Here is an 18,262-nt window from a genome sequence, read left to right as displayed (position 1 = left end):
AGAAGAAGGAGGAGAAGGAGGAGAAGGAGGAGAAAAATAAGCATCATCCTCACCAACACCATCAAAATCAACAACAATAGGCCTGCTAGGCTACTTCTACTATTGTAGTAATAATAAGAATTATAATAATAACAATAATAAAAATAAGCATTATCAGCATCATCATTATCATTATCATCATCAAAACAATAATAATGCATTATCATCTTAACAACAGTACACTTTTAACTAAATAAAAATATATTGCAAATGGTCGTAGCAAGTTGCTTGATATACCTTTAGTTTGCTATGTACAGTATTTGAGTTGCCTCTTTTATAGTTGCTGTACACTGACTGTACTTTTTTTCTCTCACCATATTGTGTATAGCTTTGTTCAAAGTGATAGCCGAAACTCAGTTCAACTCTTTAGAGCGCACCGACAGTGAGCACCAATAGCATCCCAATGTCAGTAAATAGTCCCAAAAAAAGTGACGTGACCACGGAGGGGTGGGAGGAGGATCCATTGGCTTCAATCTTGGTCTGAGACTTTTCAAGCTGCAGGGATCCGACCGAGGGACATAGTATTTGAAGAGTTACCATTGGAACATTTCACTCATATTTCTTGGAGTTACAATTGTTGTTGTTTTTGTTGTTTTAGAAGCGAAAGTCTTGAGCGAATAGGTTCCTCCTCCATAGCCTTCTCTCCTGGCCACGCGCGGGTGCAAACAAGAAGATAGCCGAAAAGTATTCAGTCCGAATTAACAGGTGACTGCTCAAAATAGTGTTTGTCAAATTTATTGCCGCTTCTTACGATTCTGTGACATCTGAAGATTCTGCTCCACAAAAAGTGGAGCCGGTCTTAACATTGGGACGCCTTTTTTATTTTTTATTTTTTAAATTAGCGATCTGGGAACACACGTTGTTTGTGTATGTGTGTGTGCGAGTAGTCTCAGCACATATTCTGGGCTTTAGCTAGGATTTGAAGCGAAAACAGGTCTGACAGTACATTGTTATGGATATTGCAACAGGTCCCAAGTCACTGGAACGCTGTTTCTCAAAGAGAAACCATTCCAAGTACCCAAGGATGCTAGACGGTATAAAGATTGAAGATAATCCCCATCGTCAAGCTACCCTTGGAGTCATGCTTGGTAAGTCCTGCTTAGTTTCATCTGCATCCATAGTATTAAAAGAGCAGGAGAGTTCAGATAGCACACACAATACGAGACATTTGATGAATACACCATCGCTGTAATTGTATGTCCGCAGCTATGCAGACTATATCCTCTCATGACCCGTAGGCCTCCTGCCTTAACATTTTATATATTTTACAATATTCTTTAGTTGTAATTTTAAATATGAATGTATTTTATTCTTAGCAACAAATAACACAAATGACTGATCACTGTATTCACGATCTCCGTATTACTTTGACACAATAGCCTGTTTCGTTCATTTGTGAAATTATTACTACGTCAAATAATTTGATGAAAGTTACTGTAATTGATTGCTGCTTGTTAGGGCATAGGCTATCACATTCAACCAATATTTCACCGCTAGCTGGCCTTATCATCCCTGATTTGAGTGGTTTTGGTATAGATATTAAAACACATTCACTAAGCACTCCAGGTCTATATTTCCATGATCATTGTAGTTATTAGACTAGGCCCTACAACCTGGTCTTGTAGTGTGATAAGGACTGCTTGTGTTTTCTCTTTTATAGTTACATGTTTATAATCTATTACTTCATATCTAATATCTAAACTGAACATTTAAATGGTAAATATAGAAATACAAAAATAGAGCTAGTATGCATATTATTGTGGAATTTTAAACTTATTTTGCATCCATTTTAGGGACAGAATACCATCACCGATCTGTATGTGAAGGATGCCAGCGTCCAATATCTGACCGGTTTCTGATGAGAGTCAACGATTCCTCATGGCACGAGGAGTGTTTGCAGTGCGCTGTGTGTCAACAACCTCTCACTACCAGTTGTTACTTCCGGGATAGGAAACTGTACTGCAAACATGACTACCAACAGTAAGGACAAGAATACTTATATATATATTGTGTGGTTGTTTTACGCGCAAGGATAATCAGCAAGTAGGCCTTGGCTAGGCCTAGCCTATAACCAATTGGGAAGCATGAGTAGAATTCTGGTTTAGAGTGTGTCCAACCATTTCACAATTGCAGCAGAATAACCCACTTTGATTTAATTTAAGTCATCAGGCCTACACTGTTAGCTGGTGTGTTCAATTTTCCAATAATTCCACTCTTCACGCGGTCGAATGCGGTCCTCTTGCGCAAGCCCAGATACGCGCCTCCGCTAGGCCTACTTGTCAGTTGCCTGGACTTATATCGCTCTTTAGAAAACATGGGCAACATTTACGCCTATCATAGACCTATAATTGAAAAAAATGAAGCTGTTCAATATTTTCTGTATTTTTATTATATGGCGTGTGATAACAGGCAGCCAGTTTCAATTCACGTTAGTGTTAGTCGTAATTATTTTCTAACGTTGATGTAGGTAGCCTATGCAGTGTCCACCACTTGGTCGAAATGATAGTCAGTCACAGAACAGTCGGTTTTTAGTGGCACTTTATTATCTGCAATTTCGTTGATATTTTATATTGTTATGACGTGGATCTCTTGCGGCAAGTGTTTAATTTGTCGTTGGATTGGAGACCGATGGTACTCACTGCAGCGTTCAGTGGAGCATTTAGCCTAACCCTGTTCATGGTAGTGGGACGGCATGGTTCATGTCTAAACCTCAACTTTTCAACATCGGAGCGCATTTTTATCTTGATGCAAATATTTTAGACAATTGTAGGTCTAAATGCAGCGTAGGCCTTTGTCTCGTTTCAAGATAAACAACAACCCAAACATGTAGACCCACCCATTTGAATAGTTTATTGATATTATTTCGTTATTAATCCGATGTCATTGTAATAATTACACACACTGACACACACACACACACAGAGAGAGAAAGAGAGAGATTATAAAAAATAACTAGAAGGAGATACCAGCCTTTTTGCGAATATAATGGGCCTATATACGAAAATGCTGTATTTCGTTATGTTCCTTTATTACATTATAGGAATAATAGGTTATCATTCGACCATTTTAAATAACAAAAACGGCCTGCGAAAAGCAACAATGGCATGCGTAAATGTTCTCCATTTACTCTGAGAACTAAAAATATTATTTGCTTAACTTATTATGATTATTATTATTATTATTATTATGATGATGATGATGATGATTATTATTATTACTACTACTAATATTCATAATTATCATTATGACCTTTAAAACTTTTACTTTGGACACGTTTAATTGGTAGACTAATTAAACGTCAATGGAAATGTATAGTAAAACAATTTATAAAAAATACATTTATATATGTAGTTATTTATTTTTCTATAACCAACAGCAAGAACATGGATACAGTAATGATATTTTGTGGCAGATCACATGCATGCGTGATATCGAAAACTTACCGTTGCGCGCATCCAATAAAGCCTTGACAATGGTGAAGCAAACTGACTGATGGCGTTTGCTGTTGTCTCGATGGGGGGCTAAAGTGTATTCTCCCTGCACAGTCTTTGTGTAGCATGTGGACTTAGGGGTGCCCTGTGTTCCCACTCATTGCATCAGTGCTCTTCATGCTTGTCACTCAATTTTAAACTTTTTTGTGTCAGAGCTTTTTAACATTGCTACTTCAATCACTGGTACATTATAGCTCTCTGCTAGATACCCTGAATCAAACAATGAGCTACATCTATTGCCCTGCATCACTCTCATTGTCTGCTATTCATCCTGCTCTATCCAACATGACCTTAGGCAGTTAGTAGTAACAATGTGAATTTCATAGCAGCAGCTCCGGGATGCCATTGCCTGGGAGATGCAGCCAGGAAACAGTGACATAGACAAACAGTGCAGGCAGGCACGGAGAGGGATCCAGTTATTTCACCACCTTTCTCTCTGTGGTGTGTGTGTGTGTGTGTGTGTGTGTGTGTGTGTGTGTGTGTGTGTGTGTGTGTGTGTGTGTGTGTGTGTGTGTGTGTGTGTGTGTGTGTGTGTGTGTGTGTGTGTGTGTGTGTGTGTGTGCGTGTGTGTCTGTGAAATTGTGTATGAGGTCTGAGCTGGCAGTAGTTTATTTTCACAATTGGAGTGTTGTTTTGGCCGTGAAGTGTTGTAACCGTTGTAATGCTGTGACCTTCCAGGGTATCCACAGCCTCTAAACACTATCCTGCTGATTCCTGTCATGTACACCCATACTATTATCCATCAATACACCATCCAGCCTCGCTTTCTTCACCTTCCATCATTCTCAGGTCAACAACTAGCAGGGGGGTCCCATGTGTACACAACACTATCTGTATTTATTTGTTTATTTCATTTGCGTTGATGGGATACTTAGAGGTGTAATTGGCACCTTTTTGACTTTTATGACACCAATTTAAGATGCGTTTGTCAGCCCACAAACTGCCATGAGCTGCAAGGCAGGCTCCTTGCCATACAAAGGGAGAGGTGCCTAATTACATTCCTACAGCAAATGATTCATGCCCCATTATCATCTCTGGCTACCATAAATCAAGGGATTGGCAAATGTTCATTTTCACACCTTTGGCACAATTTACAGCTTTAAGTTCATACCAAGGAAGTGTATGATTTTGTGGCCCATTAAATTCTCCCTCCAACATAGTTTTACAAAACCTGGCTCAGAGTTAGGATGAATAATCTTATTATAGGATTAGGCTAGGATTTAATTCTTTAAATGTTCTTAAGACTTTCTCCTGTTGATATATAAACAACTGTATTTAATTAAGTTTCAGAATGGTAGAGAATGTTGAAGCACATTTTTTTTCTCCACAATTTACTAAATAGAAGATTTACACATTAGACAAATGCACAGTTTATAAGAATTTCGAAATTTTGCCTTTTCACTTTTTTTTTTATCAATACATTTTAATAAAATTAAATGGATATAATACAGAATATTAATTACATTTTCCACTGGCCCCAATAATTCTTTACATGTTTTTTATTTATTAATCACATGGAAAATGTAATGCAAAACTTTGTACATTTATATAATGTCATGTGCCTTTTAAAATGTGTTATTTTACTCAATTCTCCATACATGATTGAGATTGTATGCAAAGTACCTTAGACTAGGACGGGTGTAAAACCACTACTAACCAAAGTAAATAGGTTGGTTTGTTGTCTGCTGGGTGGAAACTGTAACTGTAGAAACCATGAGGTGGTCGTCGGTCGGTCGGTCGGGAGATGATGTGTGAGAAGTGGAGGGGAAATACATCATCCCCTTGAGAGCTGCTTCTGACCTGGTGTTGGGAGTTCAATTAGACATCATTAGAGGACACATGTATCTCCCCGAGAGGGGCGTTTTCCCTAACCAAGCATCATGCTAGCAGATACCCATAAACATTCAGTCTGCTAGCATGCTAGCAGATACCCATAAACATCCAGTCTGCTAGCATGCTAGCAGATACTCATAGACTTACAGTCATTGCACTAGTTAGAAACTTCCTTCAAACGGCACGCAGAGAGAAAAACTGATACAGTAACTACGAGTTCATCTGACTGTGAGGAAGTAGATAAAGGGCCTCAGTTCCAAAACCTGAAGTATCCCTTTAAGGTGTATTATTTCTGAAAATATATTGTTGCAAACTATGATATTGTGATGCTCAGACAAGTGCAGGTAGGTGGCAACAGACCTAGTGAAATATTTCCATTAGAATGCTTTTTTTTGCTAAATAAATATTTCTGCTATCTATTGCAATATTTACAATTTCTAATCTATGTTCCTAACCACTTGATCCACTATTTGAATATATGTTGAAGCAGCAGTATTGCTCAAGTCACTATGCACATTATTATAACAAACCACTGAACACATGACACCAGAGCCCCTTACTATCAGCACTGGACGAGCCCCTGGTGTGCTGATTGGTGCTTTTTAGGCCTGTTAGGCGTGTCCTCCTGTGAAATGTTGTTTTTTAATTAGCTGTGTTCAGGATGCGAGGTGGTGGATACATGCTGACAGCTAGGTTTCTACACTAGCTGTACTAGCTCACTCTGTGTTCCACTCACTGTAGTGTACGACACTCCTGTGTGGCATTTGCTCTTGGTGTGAACAGGGATTCACGCAAAATGGTCAAGGTTTTCTCATGCCGCCTCCATCCCTGTGTACAGGGACATTCTGGAGTAGAGGACAAAGTTACTCTTACACATTGGCTACACTGTAGCTATGTCATGGTGCTTTTGATGATATGATAAAGGACTAGCCAGGTCAGAAACAGAGAGACGTATTTTGCGAGACGTAACATTCTTTGTTCTCTAATTTTTCCAAAAGAACGAGAAAGGGGATGATGGAGTTGCTATGGCTAGCACTGGTATAGAAGTGGAGGGCCCCTGCAGAAAGACAAATCTAACGTTAGTTGCCGTAAGCTGGATAATATTGCTTCAGCTTGCCTGGATTCTTAGTGCATGGCGCGGCAAGAAGCTGACTGCTCTAGCTGTGTTCCTTTGTAAGGAAGTATTGAGTTTTATGTCAACATTGCCTGGCCTGTCCCAGCAGCATAATATGATGCAATCATCTGTCATCTCATGACGTACAAACCATTTCCCCCTACTCATCGTGACCTGTTAATGGTACTTTAGGGGGTATTTATTTGTAATGCCGTATGCACTTTTTATTTACTTGGTGTATTTCCCAATGGTTAATTGAGTTTGCAATTATAAGCCGCTCTCTTCCACCCACATTAAATTATAAATATTTTATTCCCAAAATCCAAACCATGGTAATTTAGGCTTAGTTGTTCTTTTAATCACAGTGTGTGTTTGTGTGTGTGTGTGTGTGTGTGTGTTTGTGTGTGTCTTTGTGTCTTTTTGCATTTGTCCGTGTGTGCATGCTGGCGCATGTGTATGACTGCAGTTGAAAAAGGACGAGCTAGCAAGATACTTTGGCAAGCCACAGAGGCTCAGCCATGTTAATGCCCATCACCACTTAAGAGGCCAGGCTGGTGCGTAGGGATGTGGGGCTACGCCTCTGTGGCTTGTTGTGGGGGAGCTGTTGGCCTGTGGAGGAGTGGAGTCGCAATCGGTACTGGGAGCTGCCTGGTGGGCTCACATTACTCAGAATGATAGCAAAGGGGGCAAAGCAACTCAAGCATGCAATTTGTTGGGAGCCACAACTTAACCTCAGCTCCTAAAGTTAGAGATCCAGTGAGGGAGTCAGTGGGACCTGTCAGTCAGACAGGAATGCTAATCAACCATGAGTAAAGGCTTGGGAACATAGGGATTTTCATCAGCATCTTCAACTCCTCAGGGGATCATTGGCAGAGGGTGACAACTATCAAAAAATACTGAAAATGTTTGCATCCAATCTACATATTAGACTGTAGTAAAAAAGCAAAATCTGCAGTTATCTCTTTATATATAGAGAAAGAGAGAGCATTAGAGAGAAGACACAAGGAAAAAGGGACAGGGTTAATGGCACTAGTAGACGTGTCAATTTGTGAAAAAAATATTAGGACGGCTGTTTTTTTCATTGATTTGATTGATGTGAAAAAATGAGATCAATAATTAGAAGGCTGTTTTTTTTTTTTTTACAATAATGTTTTAGTGTTTGTACTGTATCTGCAGAACAACAATCTGTCCATGCCTGTTGTACAAGCACCCCAGTCGAACCTGCATGTGGAACTGAGACAAGGCCTCTTCTGGCTCAGGATTTCAGAGCTGGCCCCCTGCACTCCGTAAATGTGATCACACTGGAATGTTTTTCCAACACGTAGGCTTTTCACAGATACACAAGAAAGGGGTGGCATCAGGATGGTAAGCGCTGCAGTCCGACTGCTGTGTGCCCTTGGCGCACTCTCACACTAACGTCACACATTCTGCCACCACATGAGGATCTGTGCATAGCAGTATGTTTACCCTCAACCAGTGGATTTTTCTCCATCTCTCTATCTCTCTGTTTCTCTTTCTTCTGCCCAACGTGCAGTCTGTAATCATATTTCGTTGTAGCAGTACATTCACTCAAAACTCATAAATCATTACTGTGTTACCTACACTCACTGATTAATTGTATATGTCATACTCAGTAGGAATGTAATCGTGTTGGCGCATTTCGTGACTTATTTGACATACATACATGTATGTGCTCTGACGTTGATAACGTTAGCACTTGTCATTAAACACACTTTAGTCAACAACAAAAAAATCTTTCTCTGCCACTCTTTTTGTTCATCTCTTAATGAGATTAGCTTCCAAACACTGGTCTTTCTGCCCAATCTGACTGACAGAGATCTGTACTTTTATCATAGACTGTGACATTAAGCTGTGGAGTGCTTTGTCCTGGGTGGAGGCCCTGACGGAAACAGGGGCTCCTAATCCCTTTAGTTGTGTCAGGTCCAGAGAGGGGGAAGAATGGGGCAGAATGGGATGGGGCTGCATAACGCCACAGCCCCAACTTCATCCTAAGCCCTCTTCCACAGCCAAGTGGGCAAGAGACTGATCTTATGAGACACACACACACACCCACAAACATCCATTATAGTGTGTGTGCGTGTGTGTGTGTGTGTGTGTGTGTGTATGTGTGTGTGTGTGTGTGTGTGTGTGTGTGTGTGTGTGTGTGTGTGTGTGTGTGTGTGTGTGTGTGTGTGTGTGTGTGGCGCGCGCATGTAAGTACAGTACATGCAAGTGTGTGTGCATACACCTGAGCACATGTACAGTATGTCTTTGTGTGTATGTGTGTGAGTGCATGGCTTGCTATAGCAGGAGGTTGCTGCAACCCAGAATGAGATTAATAAACCTGGCCAGTTCCCTGGTAGAACCCCAACATTGGCTTTTGTCTGCAGCTCCCTGGGTACTGTGGGGCTTAGACTCCTTTGTGTACACTCTTACGGTAATCCGTCTCCAGCAGAAGTCCCTTGGGGACACTTTATTTACTCATTCAACTGTTTGGAAGTCTGTTAGACTGCAGATCAGATGTACTGAAACAATCTGGTTACTTTAACCAGGCCTTCAGATTCCACCCCAGCCTCTTTCCTCTCCCGTCTCAGAGCTGATGTAGGCTGCAGGTGGGCAGGTCACTGGCACTGCTCTGGCTCATCTCCCTGGCTTACTGTCCTGTCTATCAGCACCCTCTGTCTCTCAGGCCAATGGCGTACAGAGGTGTTATGAATGCTAGCTGTAGAGTAGCCTCCAAGGTGTATACACTATGAATGTTTAGACAATTATCACCTCATAGACTTACAGTTTTGGCCTGCAAATGAAAGTGTTGGTTGAAGTTCATTCTCTCCACAATATTTTAGGGTATAGGTTAAATATGTAGTGCTGGGGCAACTGAAGTAAGGGTTGTTTTCTGCACAGAGGAGACGGGTCTCAGACATATTTAGTACTTTTTGGCTCCCCTGCTCAATGGGCAATAATTCAGTAACAACAAGGACGGCAAGTGAGGTGTCACACTGTCAAAACGAACAGCTCAGTTTTATTGGAAACCAGGAGATGTATTGTGTTCTCTATTTATCAAAGGAGAGCCAGTGCTGTGGTTCTGGGGCTGAATCCTGAAGCCAGACACAGCAGGCTGTCAGGAACTCTAAATATGCCTTTGGCCTATTCCCCTGGAGCAGGGGGGGAGAAAGGTTTAAGTAAACTGCAACGACGACATGTAGACCAGCGAGGGCTTCCTAAACCTCTCTGTTTGAGGATCACCGCTGATTGACCATCGCTGTCTTGGCAAGAAAAATAACCCTGCAGTGAAAACATTGCAGATTGGGTTTCATTGTCTCTCCCAACCTCTCTGGTAAGCCACCCCAAAACCAGCTAAAATGATTTGTGCTCAAGGTCCGGTGACCCATGGAAGCTTCAAAAAGCTCCAAGGGGAAATATTTGGATGCTGTAGATGAAGGAGTTGGAGGAGTGGGAGAGAGGGGGAGGAGGGGGTGGTGAAGGGGTGTGGAGTGCAGATGACCAGTGTAAGACAATGCAGATGAGGAGGCTCTGTGGTACTGTGGTGATGACAGGGGAGAGTGTTCACTAGTGAACTGAGTGGCTGCCTGCCCTGCCCACCCTGGACTCTGCCCTGGAGACCTGGAGAAGACAGACGCCATGTTTGATGTGAAGGGAGGGGGGACAAGGGAGAGAGAAAAAAAATAGAGCGAAAGAGAGGCGAGTGAGGGATAGGGAAAGAGAGAGATAAAGATGGAGGACGGAGCGACAAAGAAAGAAATATACACAGAAAACGAAGCAGGCAAAGCATGGGGAGGGAAAGATAGAAAGGTGGAGGAGGTAGAGCCAAAGAAAGAAAGAAAGAAAGAAGGAAAGAAACAAAGAAAGAAAGAAAGAAAGAATGAGGGAAAGAAAGAAAGAAAGAAAGAAAGAGGAGAGCAAAAAAGAGGGAGAGAGAGGGAGAGTGAGGGAGAGAGAGGGAGAGAGAGAGAACTGGGATATAAGAGGCATTTCATCATCAGAGAGACGATGATACTGAGCGTCTGTGACCCCCCCTCGCCTTCTCTCGCTGCTGGCTGGATCTTAATATTTCCCAGAAAACAGCCACAATACATCTTCCTGGGAAATTCCAGCACTCGTGAGCTGCAAAATGATCCTGCACCTTGGAGAGGGCTGGATAAGGGGATGAAATATGGATGATTTACGGAATGAGATAGAACATTGATTCTGATATATTTTGTTTTGAAGTGTTAATGAAAATACATGTGTCTCCATGCTGTTGAAAGTGTGAAGAACATTGAATAGGAAAAACATACTTAGGGCTTATGAGACAGTGGATTGGACAGTGAGGTGGAACAGTAAATAGATATTTAGCCGTTGCTAAGTAATGTAATAGACACCGGCTGGAATGTGATTTTAACCAATCAGCATCCAGGATTAGACCCACCCGTTGTATAAATGAAGATATATGTGTCTCCATACTGTTGAAAGTGTGAAGAACATTGAATAGGAAACACATAATTAGGTTTTTGTATCAGAACTGTCACTATATGGATTCTATAGTCTATGTTGAGAATGGTGTGAATCTTATTCAATGGCTTCTGGATGACTTGATGTACTTACCATATGTCGTTTCATTTGCTCAGTTATTCCCACATCATCATTTCAACAACTTTTACTGTACCCCCATCATCTCTTTTGATTTGGCTCTTTTTGGCCCTGTGGCTTTTTACATTAGTTTAATACCAGTGCCTTATTGAGATTGTTCATTTGAGTCAGTGAGGTGGAAACCCCCCCCCCCCCCCCCGATGGAAATACGTTGTGGTGGGATGCAAATCCAAACTCAGCAGTTTAAAAGGCAAACGTGTGGTCTATGGCAGCCCTATGGCAGCCCAATCTGTCTTGGGCCCCTGTGATTGTCGCTGCCTCCTCCTGAGAGCGGGCGGGTGAGCGGGCCCAGCCCCCTGGGGTGGGCGTCTGTCTGATGTCAGTCCTGCAGGCCTGCCGCTGGGTTCTGCCTCTGCCCCTGCCGGCACAAGTGTCAGGCATCCCACCCCTACACCCCGAGGCCGGAGTCCTGCTCTGAAACCCAAGCCTCAGTCTAGCGTTGTGATCCCAGCTGGAGAGACAGCACTGGCTCTGACCGGGGCCCTCTCTTGCACAGTGTGGAACTGGGGTCACGAGTTGCCTCTCTCCCTCTGCTCAGTCTACTCTACACCACTGCAGTGTGCACACTGGGACTGGAGAGTCCTCTGCTCTGTACAAAGTGGTGATATAAGACTTGTTATTGGCAGACTCAAACACAACAGACAGATGGGTTGTAGTCAGTTTGTATCTACAGTAAATTGAAAGCAGTTACAGTATACCCAACTGTATTTGTTTGAAATGTGTCAGATATTTCACAGGTCCTGTTTGAATGTAGATGTCTTTTTTTGATAAAACATTTAGGTTGGGGGGAGGGGGTAGTTGTAAGCATGACTACAATGTGACTATTTGTGTGTGTGTGCATACTATGTTCATATCTGTGTTTGTGTAGTACATACAGTGAGTGAGTGAATGTGTGCATAATGTTTAAGTCTGTGTTTGAAGTGGATCTGTCCCACAGCCAGGCATTGGACACGGTGTTGGCAGATGACACAGTCTGTGGTTTCTCCTCCCGGTTACGCGGCCCTGGAGGCAGTAAGCGATGCGTGCCACCCAAACCACAGCCCCCCTCCATCAGCAGCAAGCTGGTCCTCTCCCTGCTGTCCCTTCCTGGGCTATGGCCTGTGGATGAGTGCTACATCCTGGCTTTCAGCACAGGGGTTAGCTGGGGATTCGCCTGCGGTGGAGGTGTAGTATCAGGCCCTGTCTGTCAGCTCCTCGTTCCCCTTCCGCTCACCCCTCTGCACGGCCAGTCTGCAGTGGCACAACACACACACCCCCCCGGAAGACCGAGTGACTCAGATTTCTTACATGAAAACGAAAGGATTGCTCTCAGAATAGACATATTCATGGCCATGCCAGTGAAAAGAGGCTGTTTAAAACCGTTAAGTGCTCTGGTGTTGTGTTTTCAAACAGACCGAGAAGACTTTGACACACACACACACACACACACACACACACACACACACACACACACACACACACACACACACACACACACACACACACACACACACACACACACACACACTAACCCAAAAACATCTGTATCCCACATGCTCAGAGACATGCTTACACATGTTGTAGGATTTGTGACCATAATCAGATTAATTGGTCCATCTTTCCTTGGAAACATAACATCTCCACATGAAGGCCTCTTTTAGCTTTCAGCTGGAAACCAGTTACACTAACCAGAACCCATGCACCGGCTGAAGGGGCACTCGGGTCAGATCATGCCCTCTGACATGTCAGCTCCAATGGAATAGATACTACAGAGATCTCTCCAAGACTCTTCCGAGAGATACCCTTTTGCACATTCCACTGATATTTTAGAAACGTTATCAAATATTAGATCTCTCTTTATAACCAATGAATGAAGTTGTATGTCTTTGTAAATTGGCCCAGTCCATGTCCCTCTCTTTCAGAGACAGAAGTAAAAAATACCGTTGGCCTTGCAAAGGAAAAGTACATTAGCTTGAAGTATGTTTCTAATCCTTATTAACATTCTCCAAAGTCATGCATGAAATATAGGCTTGGTGCCACACTAAGCAACATACGGTTTTCTATTTCTCATGAGAGAGATCATCTACACACACGCTGCTGTTCATGATTTTATTACAGGTTTTAAATTCACCTCAACTCTGACATGGAAATTATACAGAGGAAGGAAAAGTGTAACAGTTATTCCTCCTCCTCTCTTTCCTGTTCTAAATGCCCTTCATTGGATTACTTATAGTAGTGTAGTTGATGTAGTTGAAGTTAAGAGATTAGATGTTTTTCTTATCATTCATTATTATTTAGATCTTATCGGTAATAATAAAAAAAAAAAACACAACATCATTGAGGCGACTGCAGAGCGTATGGTAACCGCTTCGGTCTTTCTTGTCCGCTTCCCAAATGTGCACAGTAAAGACTGTACATTATACGTGTTTCAAAGGTTTCCTCTCGTAAATCACATGTATTAATGCACATGTGACGGAGCGTTGACATACCGTGCAGTATTGAGCTTTTGGAATTACATCGATAACTGCTTGCTGATATCATTAATAGATGTGGTTTTAAATTCTCAATCTGGCCCTCATACCATCACGGTAACCTAATCATCCCGCCTCCTCTCCACTGTAACTATTCCCCAGGTCATTGCTGTAAATGAGAATGTGTTCTCAGTCAACTTATCTGGTAAAATAAGGGTTAAATAAATAAAGATGCATTGGCATAGGGATCGTCATTATTATAAGTGTGTTGTCTGATGGAGTAATTGTCATGTCAGGGTTCTTAATAGTGCGGTGATGTTGCTTAGGGTTTGATGACTGTCTTGTTTAGATAGTGTACATGCAGACATCCCAGAGAGGTTCCCCCTCCCCCCTCCCTCCCTCCCTCCCTCCCCCCTCCCTCCCTCCCCTCCCTCCCTCCCTCCTCCCTCCCTCCCTCCCTCCCTCCCTCCCCCCCCCATATCCTGGCACTAATAAACTCACACACACACCACATATATACTCCCCCCACCCCCTCAAAGAATACACACATGGAGTCATGCAGCAAATCTGGGTCCAGGGGAGGCGTGTGGTTTTGGAGCCAGTGAGGGAGTCATGTACCGCCGTCCCACAGAGAGATGGCAGGAAGATAAGAGAGAGAGAGAGGAGGAAGGACCCTCTACAGAAAAACATCCCACTATGACCTAACCTGGGAGAAGAGATGGGGGGGGATCACTGCCTGGACAGATTTGCTGCATTGGCAGATGATGCAGATGGTCAACGTTATAATGTATATATTGTTTAGTAAATACTCAATTGACCAGATATGTCACATCTATTGATTATTATCAATGTGGAATTTGAATCTGAATCCACAGTAGAAATAGAAGCAGAGTCAGAGCTGTAATGTATGGTAAGAGCAAAGAATTTTTTATGGCATTTCTAACCAACAACAAAAAAAACAGAGCGACAGACTCTTGGCAGAGTCATTCTCTGCAGTTATAACTTTGAAAACCGCTTAGAATTTGCAATATTTGATGAGGGAGTTGTGGAGTGCTAGAAACAGCGAGTGGTTTCTGGAAGCGCCGCTAACACACAGATCAGCAACATTAAAAGAGATTTACACCCTAAGTCCTTAAAACAGTTTGCTTTTGCTCAGTGGCTTCTCTTTTCCAGATATTTCAGGGAAGTAATAAACTGCTCTGACAAGGATTTGAGTGGCTCTGAAACATCCCTCATGGGCAGTAGTTCTCCATTTCTGTTGCCTTGTTTGAGTTTTTTACCCTTCTTCTTGTACAATATTACACTATTGTTATTTGAGTGACTTTCAGGACTTATACTCTTGAATTTGTTTGCCTTGTTTAATAACATTTACCTGAAGACACAGCTAAATTGAACTCTTATAGGAAAAAATTGTCGAACTAAGTGCTGCTTGCTGCTTGGCTCCATAGTAGCCTCATACAAACTCTGTTTTTCTTGATGGTTTAGTTCTTTTGAAGCTGGCTCCTCGGTCCAGAATGTAGACCTGCACAGTGTAAGATGTCATAATCCCACTGTGCTGACCAACATGCTCTGTGGGCCCTGATGTGCCCATAACATTTAATGGCGCCTTGGCAACTGCTAAAGGAAACTCTTACTTTGCCTAGCAATCACATTTCGTTCCCCTTTTTTCTGGTTGTATTTATTTTTTATTTACTATTATTATTCCTTTGCGTCTTTGATAAACACGGTCATGAACACATGGTTGAAAGAGGAAGAAATATGCATTATCTGCTGATAATTATGATTATTGATGGGATAAATAAACCAAAAGGAAAGGGAACATTTGTCTTGAGTAAGGCATGGTGACCTGCTTACTGTGCCCTCGGGCTGAATGTTTGTAGTCTTGCTGGGAAAGAGAGGTACATCACAGAGTGTTCCTCTGGAGCTGTCTGCCTGGGCATGTGACAGGGTCTGGGAGGAGAGGAGGAGGAGAGGAGGAGGAGAGGGCAGTGTCATGCCATGGCACGTGTCTCAGTGTAGGATAAAGAAACTTGTGGACCTCTAACAGGTTGAGAAGTCCAAGCCTGTTTGTGATTGCCTCTGATAAACAATTCCTGTGGTCTCCTCTCTATGCTCTCTCTCTATGCTCTCCTCTCTATGCTTTCTCTCTATGCTCTCCTCTCTATGCTTTCTCTCTATGCTCTCCTCTCTATGCTTTCTCTCTATGCTCTCTCTCTTTGCTCTCTCTCTATGTTTTCCTCTCTATGCGCTCTCTCTATGCTCTCTCTCTATGCTCTCTCTCTATGCTCTCTCTCTATGCTCTCTCTCTATGCTCTGTCTCTATGCTCTGTCTCTATGCTCTGTCTCTATGCTCTCTCTCTATGCTCTCTCTCTATGCTCTCTCTCTATGCTCTCTCTCTATGCTCTCTCTCTATGCTCTCTCTCTATGCTCTGTCTCTATGCTCTCTCTCTATGCTCTGTCTCTATGCTCTCTCTCTATGCTCTCTCTCTATGCTCTGTCTCTATGCTCTCTCTCTATGCTCTCTCTCTATGCTCTCTCTCTATGCTCTCTCTCTATGCTCTCTCTCTATGCTCTGTCTCTATGCTCTGTCTCTATGCTCTCTCTCTATGCGCTCTCTCTATGCTCTCTCTCTATGCTCTCTCTCTATGCTCTCTCTCTATGCTCTCTCTCTATGCTCTCTCTCTATGCTCTCTCTCTATGCTCTGTCTCTATGCTCTGTCTCTATGCTCTGTCTCTATGCTCTCTCTCTGCAAATCTACTGGGAGCTCTTTTGCTTTTATTGTTGTGTGCTGTGTGTGCTTTGTTGTGGTGGTCTTTGTGTATGTGTGTGTGTGTGTGTGTGTGTGTGTGTGTGTGTGTGTGTGTGTGTGTGTGTGTGTGTGTGTGTGTGTGTGTGTGTGTGTGTGTGTGTGTGTGTGTGTGTGTGTGTGTGTGTGTGTGTTTGAGTTGTGTATAATATTATGTATAATAGTAGATGAGCTCTATTAGCCTACGGATGTTTTCTATATTCAGGATTAGCAGACAGTGTTGTAGTATCGATAGAATTACTATGGTAGTATCGAGGTCAAAATTATAAGTCAGGGTCAGAACCGACTTGTTGACGATAATGTGTCTGTCGGGCAGTATCAAAGCAGTCTTAGTAACATTCTTCTGAACAAAAGTCATGTCTAAACTGCCCCTTTGAATCTGTAGAGATGCCTCACGGCAGAGGGCGTTAGGTTGGTTGTGGGTTATTGAGCAATGCCTTTCAAAGCTTCAGATGAAGTTATTTTCCTGGGATTGGGTGTAGCTGGCATTTTGGCTGCGAGAGAAGCCAGGTACAGTATCTTTGCAGCACAGATAAAGCTTCAGTCATCTCCCTGTGAATAGCATAATGTCACGATGAGAGAACATTTCACAAGATCCAACCTCACCACAACAGCAACGTCTGTACAACATTACCTTCAGAAATGCAATAACTGAAAAAAGTCCTTGAATGTCCTTTATCCATCAGTGTAATGTAATAATCCCAAGACACTTCAACAGGAGAGCTGGTTGTACGATATGTTCTTGTGCCTTGTGACTTTATCTGTTTCTGGACTTCCGTGCAGATGCCTGGCATCAAACCTCATGGTACTAAAAGTGTCATGAGAAGGTAAGTGTTTACGGTGGAGATCCATAAGGTTAGAGGGATCAAAGCCCTGTTGAATGGACATTAGGCAAGGAAACAGGAACAAATAAACAAAATGGCCTTATTTTTGTCATGCGCTGTTAATCATGCTATCAGATTTACGACTCATCCCACGGTGAGAAACCATGCCGGGGAGAGGCCAATTTCTTTATTATATTATTCTTTATTGCTGTGAAAAAATACAGAAAATTAAAACCAGACGACGCAAGCATAAGAACAATAGCAGTTAAAAGTAGGGAGAGGAAAAAACTCACAGAAACATTTGATATTTCACACCACAGACATACAGTATGTTTTGTTTATGGCTCTTTATTTTATTGCTCTGTAATATTTTTTTTCTTTGTCGAGGACTGAAACAGAACACTGATTGGATGAAAATCTTGTTTGACAGCTTTTTCATTCTCAATGCATTTCTGGGTTTGTGAGGAAACGTTGAGCAGCACACTGTGTGAATAAAGCATTTTAACGTCAGACAAGAGCCTTGTGTATGTGTGACTCGGTTCTGTTACTCAGCCGTCTTCTGGTGTTTGTCGGCTAGGGAAGCCTAATTGATCTGACTGTTTTAGCCTTCTCTGTTTACCGATGTTTTTATTGCTGAAATCTAGCTGAGCTTGAAGCTATTGGCCCAAATGGTATTTACTACTTTTTGACTAAACCTCTGCCTAAAAACAGTTTGGAATAGCATCATTGTTGGGGGTGTTGTTTCAGCCTTGTGGTCAAAATGATAAATGATAGTTTCAGGCCTGATGTGTGATTTACATCAGTGGGAGAAAAAGTTAGATGTATTTTGTGAAAATGGTACAGAGTGAGGACAGTAGGTGAACGACTTCTTATGTGTTTCGCACATTCTGACAGACAGCTTCGTATTGGAATGCATCTTTTGTTTCAGAGCTTGGAGCAATGTCTTAGCTGTACCGTGTGTGTATGCGTGCGTGCGTGTCTGGTGTTTGAGGGAAGATGACAGTGTTCATAGTCAGGCCTGTGTTAGGAGCAGTGTAGCCTACCACCCAGGTA

At 42.4% G+C, this 18,262-nt stretch overlaps 1 protein-coding gene across 2 annotated transcripts in view; it reads left to right on the top strand.

Moving 5' to 3' along the window:
- Window positions 1-392: 392 nt before the first annotated feature.
- Window positions 393-18,262, top strand: part of LOC106579895 (LIM/homeobox protein LMX-1.2) — a 55,345-nt gene continuing 37,475 nt past the window's right edge. Inside the window, exons 1-3 of one of the 2 annotated variants that reach the window (XM_014160245.3) lie at window positions 395-744; window positions 1,008-1,127; window positions 1,833-2,019. In XM_014160245.3, the coding sequence (XP_014015720.1) occupies window positions 1,064-1,127; window positions 1,833-2,019 (251 nt within the window). In that variant the 5' untranslated portion in view covers window positions 395-744; window positions 1,008-1,063. Of the gene's footprint in view, window positions 1,128-1,832; window positions 2,020-18,262 lie in introns of both variants that reach the window. The other variant, XM_014160244.3, reaches the window with a different exon arrangement.

Source organism: Salmo salar, chromosome 20 (assembly GCF_965601325.2).
Source record: "Salmo salar chromosome 20, fSalSal1, whole genome shotgun sequence".
Classification (NCBI taxonomy): Eukaryota; Metazoa; Chordata; class Actinopteri; order Salmoniformes; family Salmonidae; genus Salmo; species Salmo salar.
This window is presented reverse-complemented; position numbering and strand designations above follow the sequence as displayed.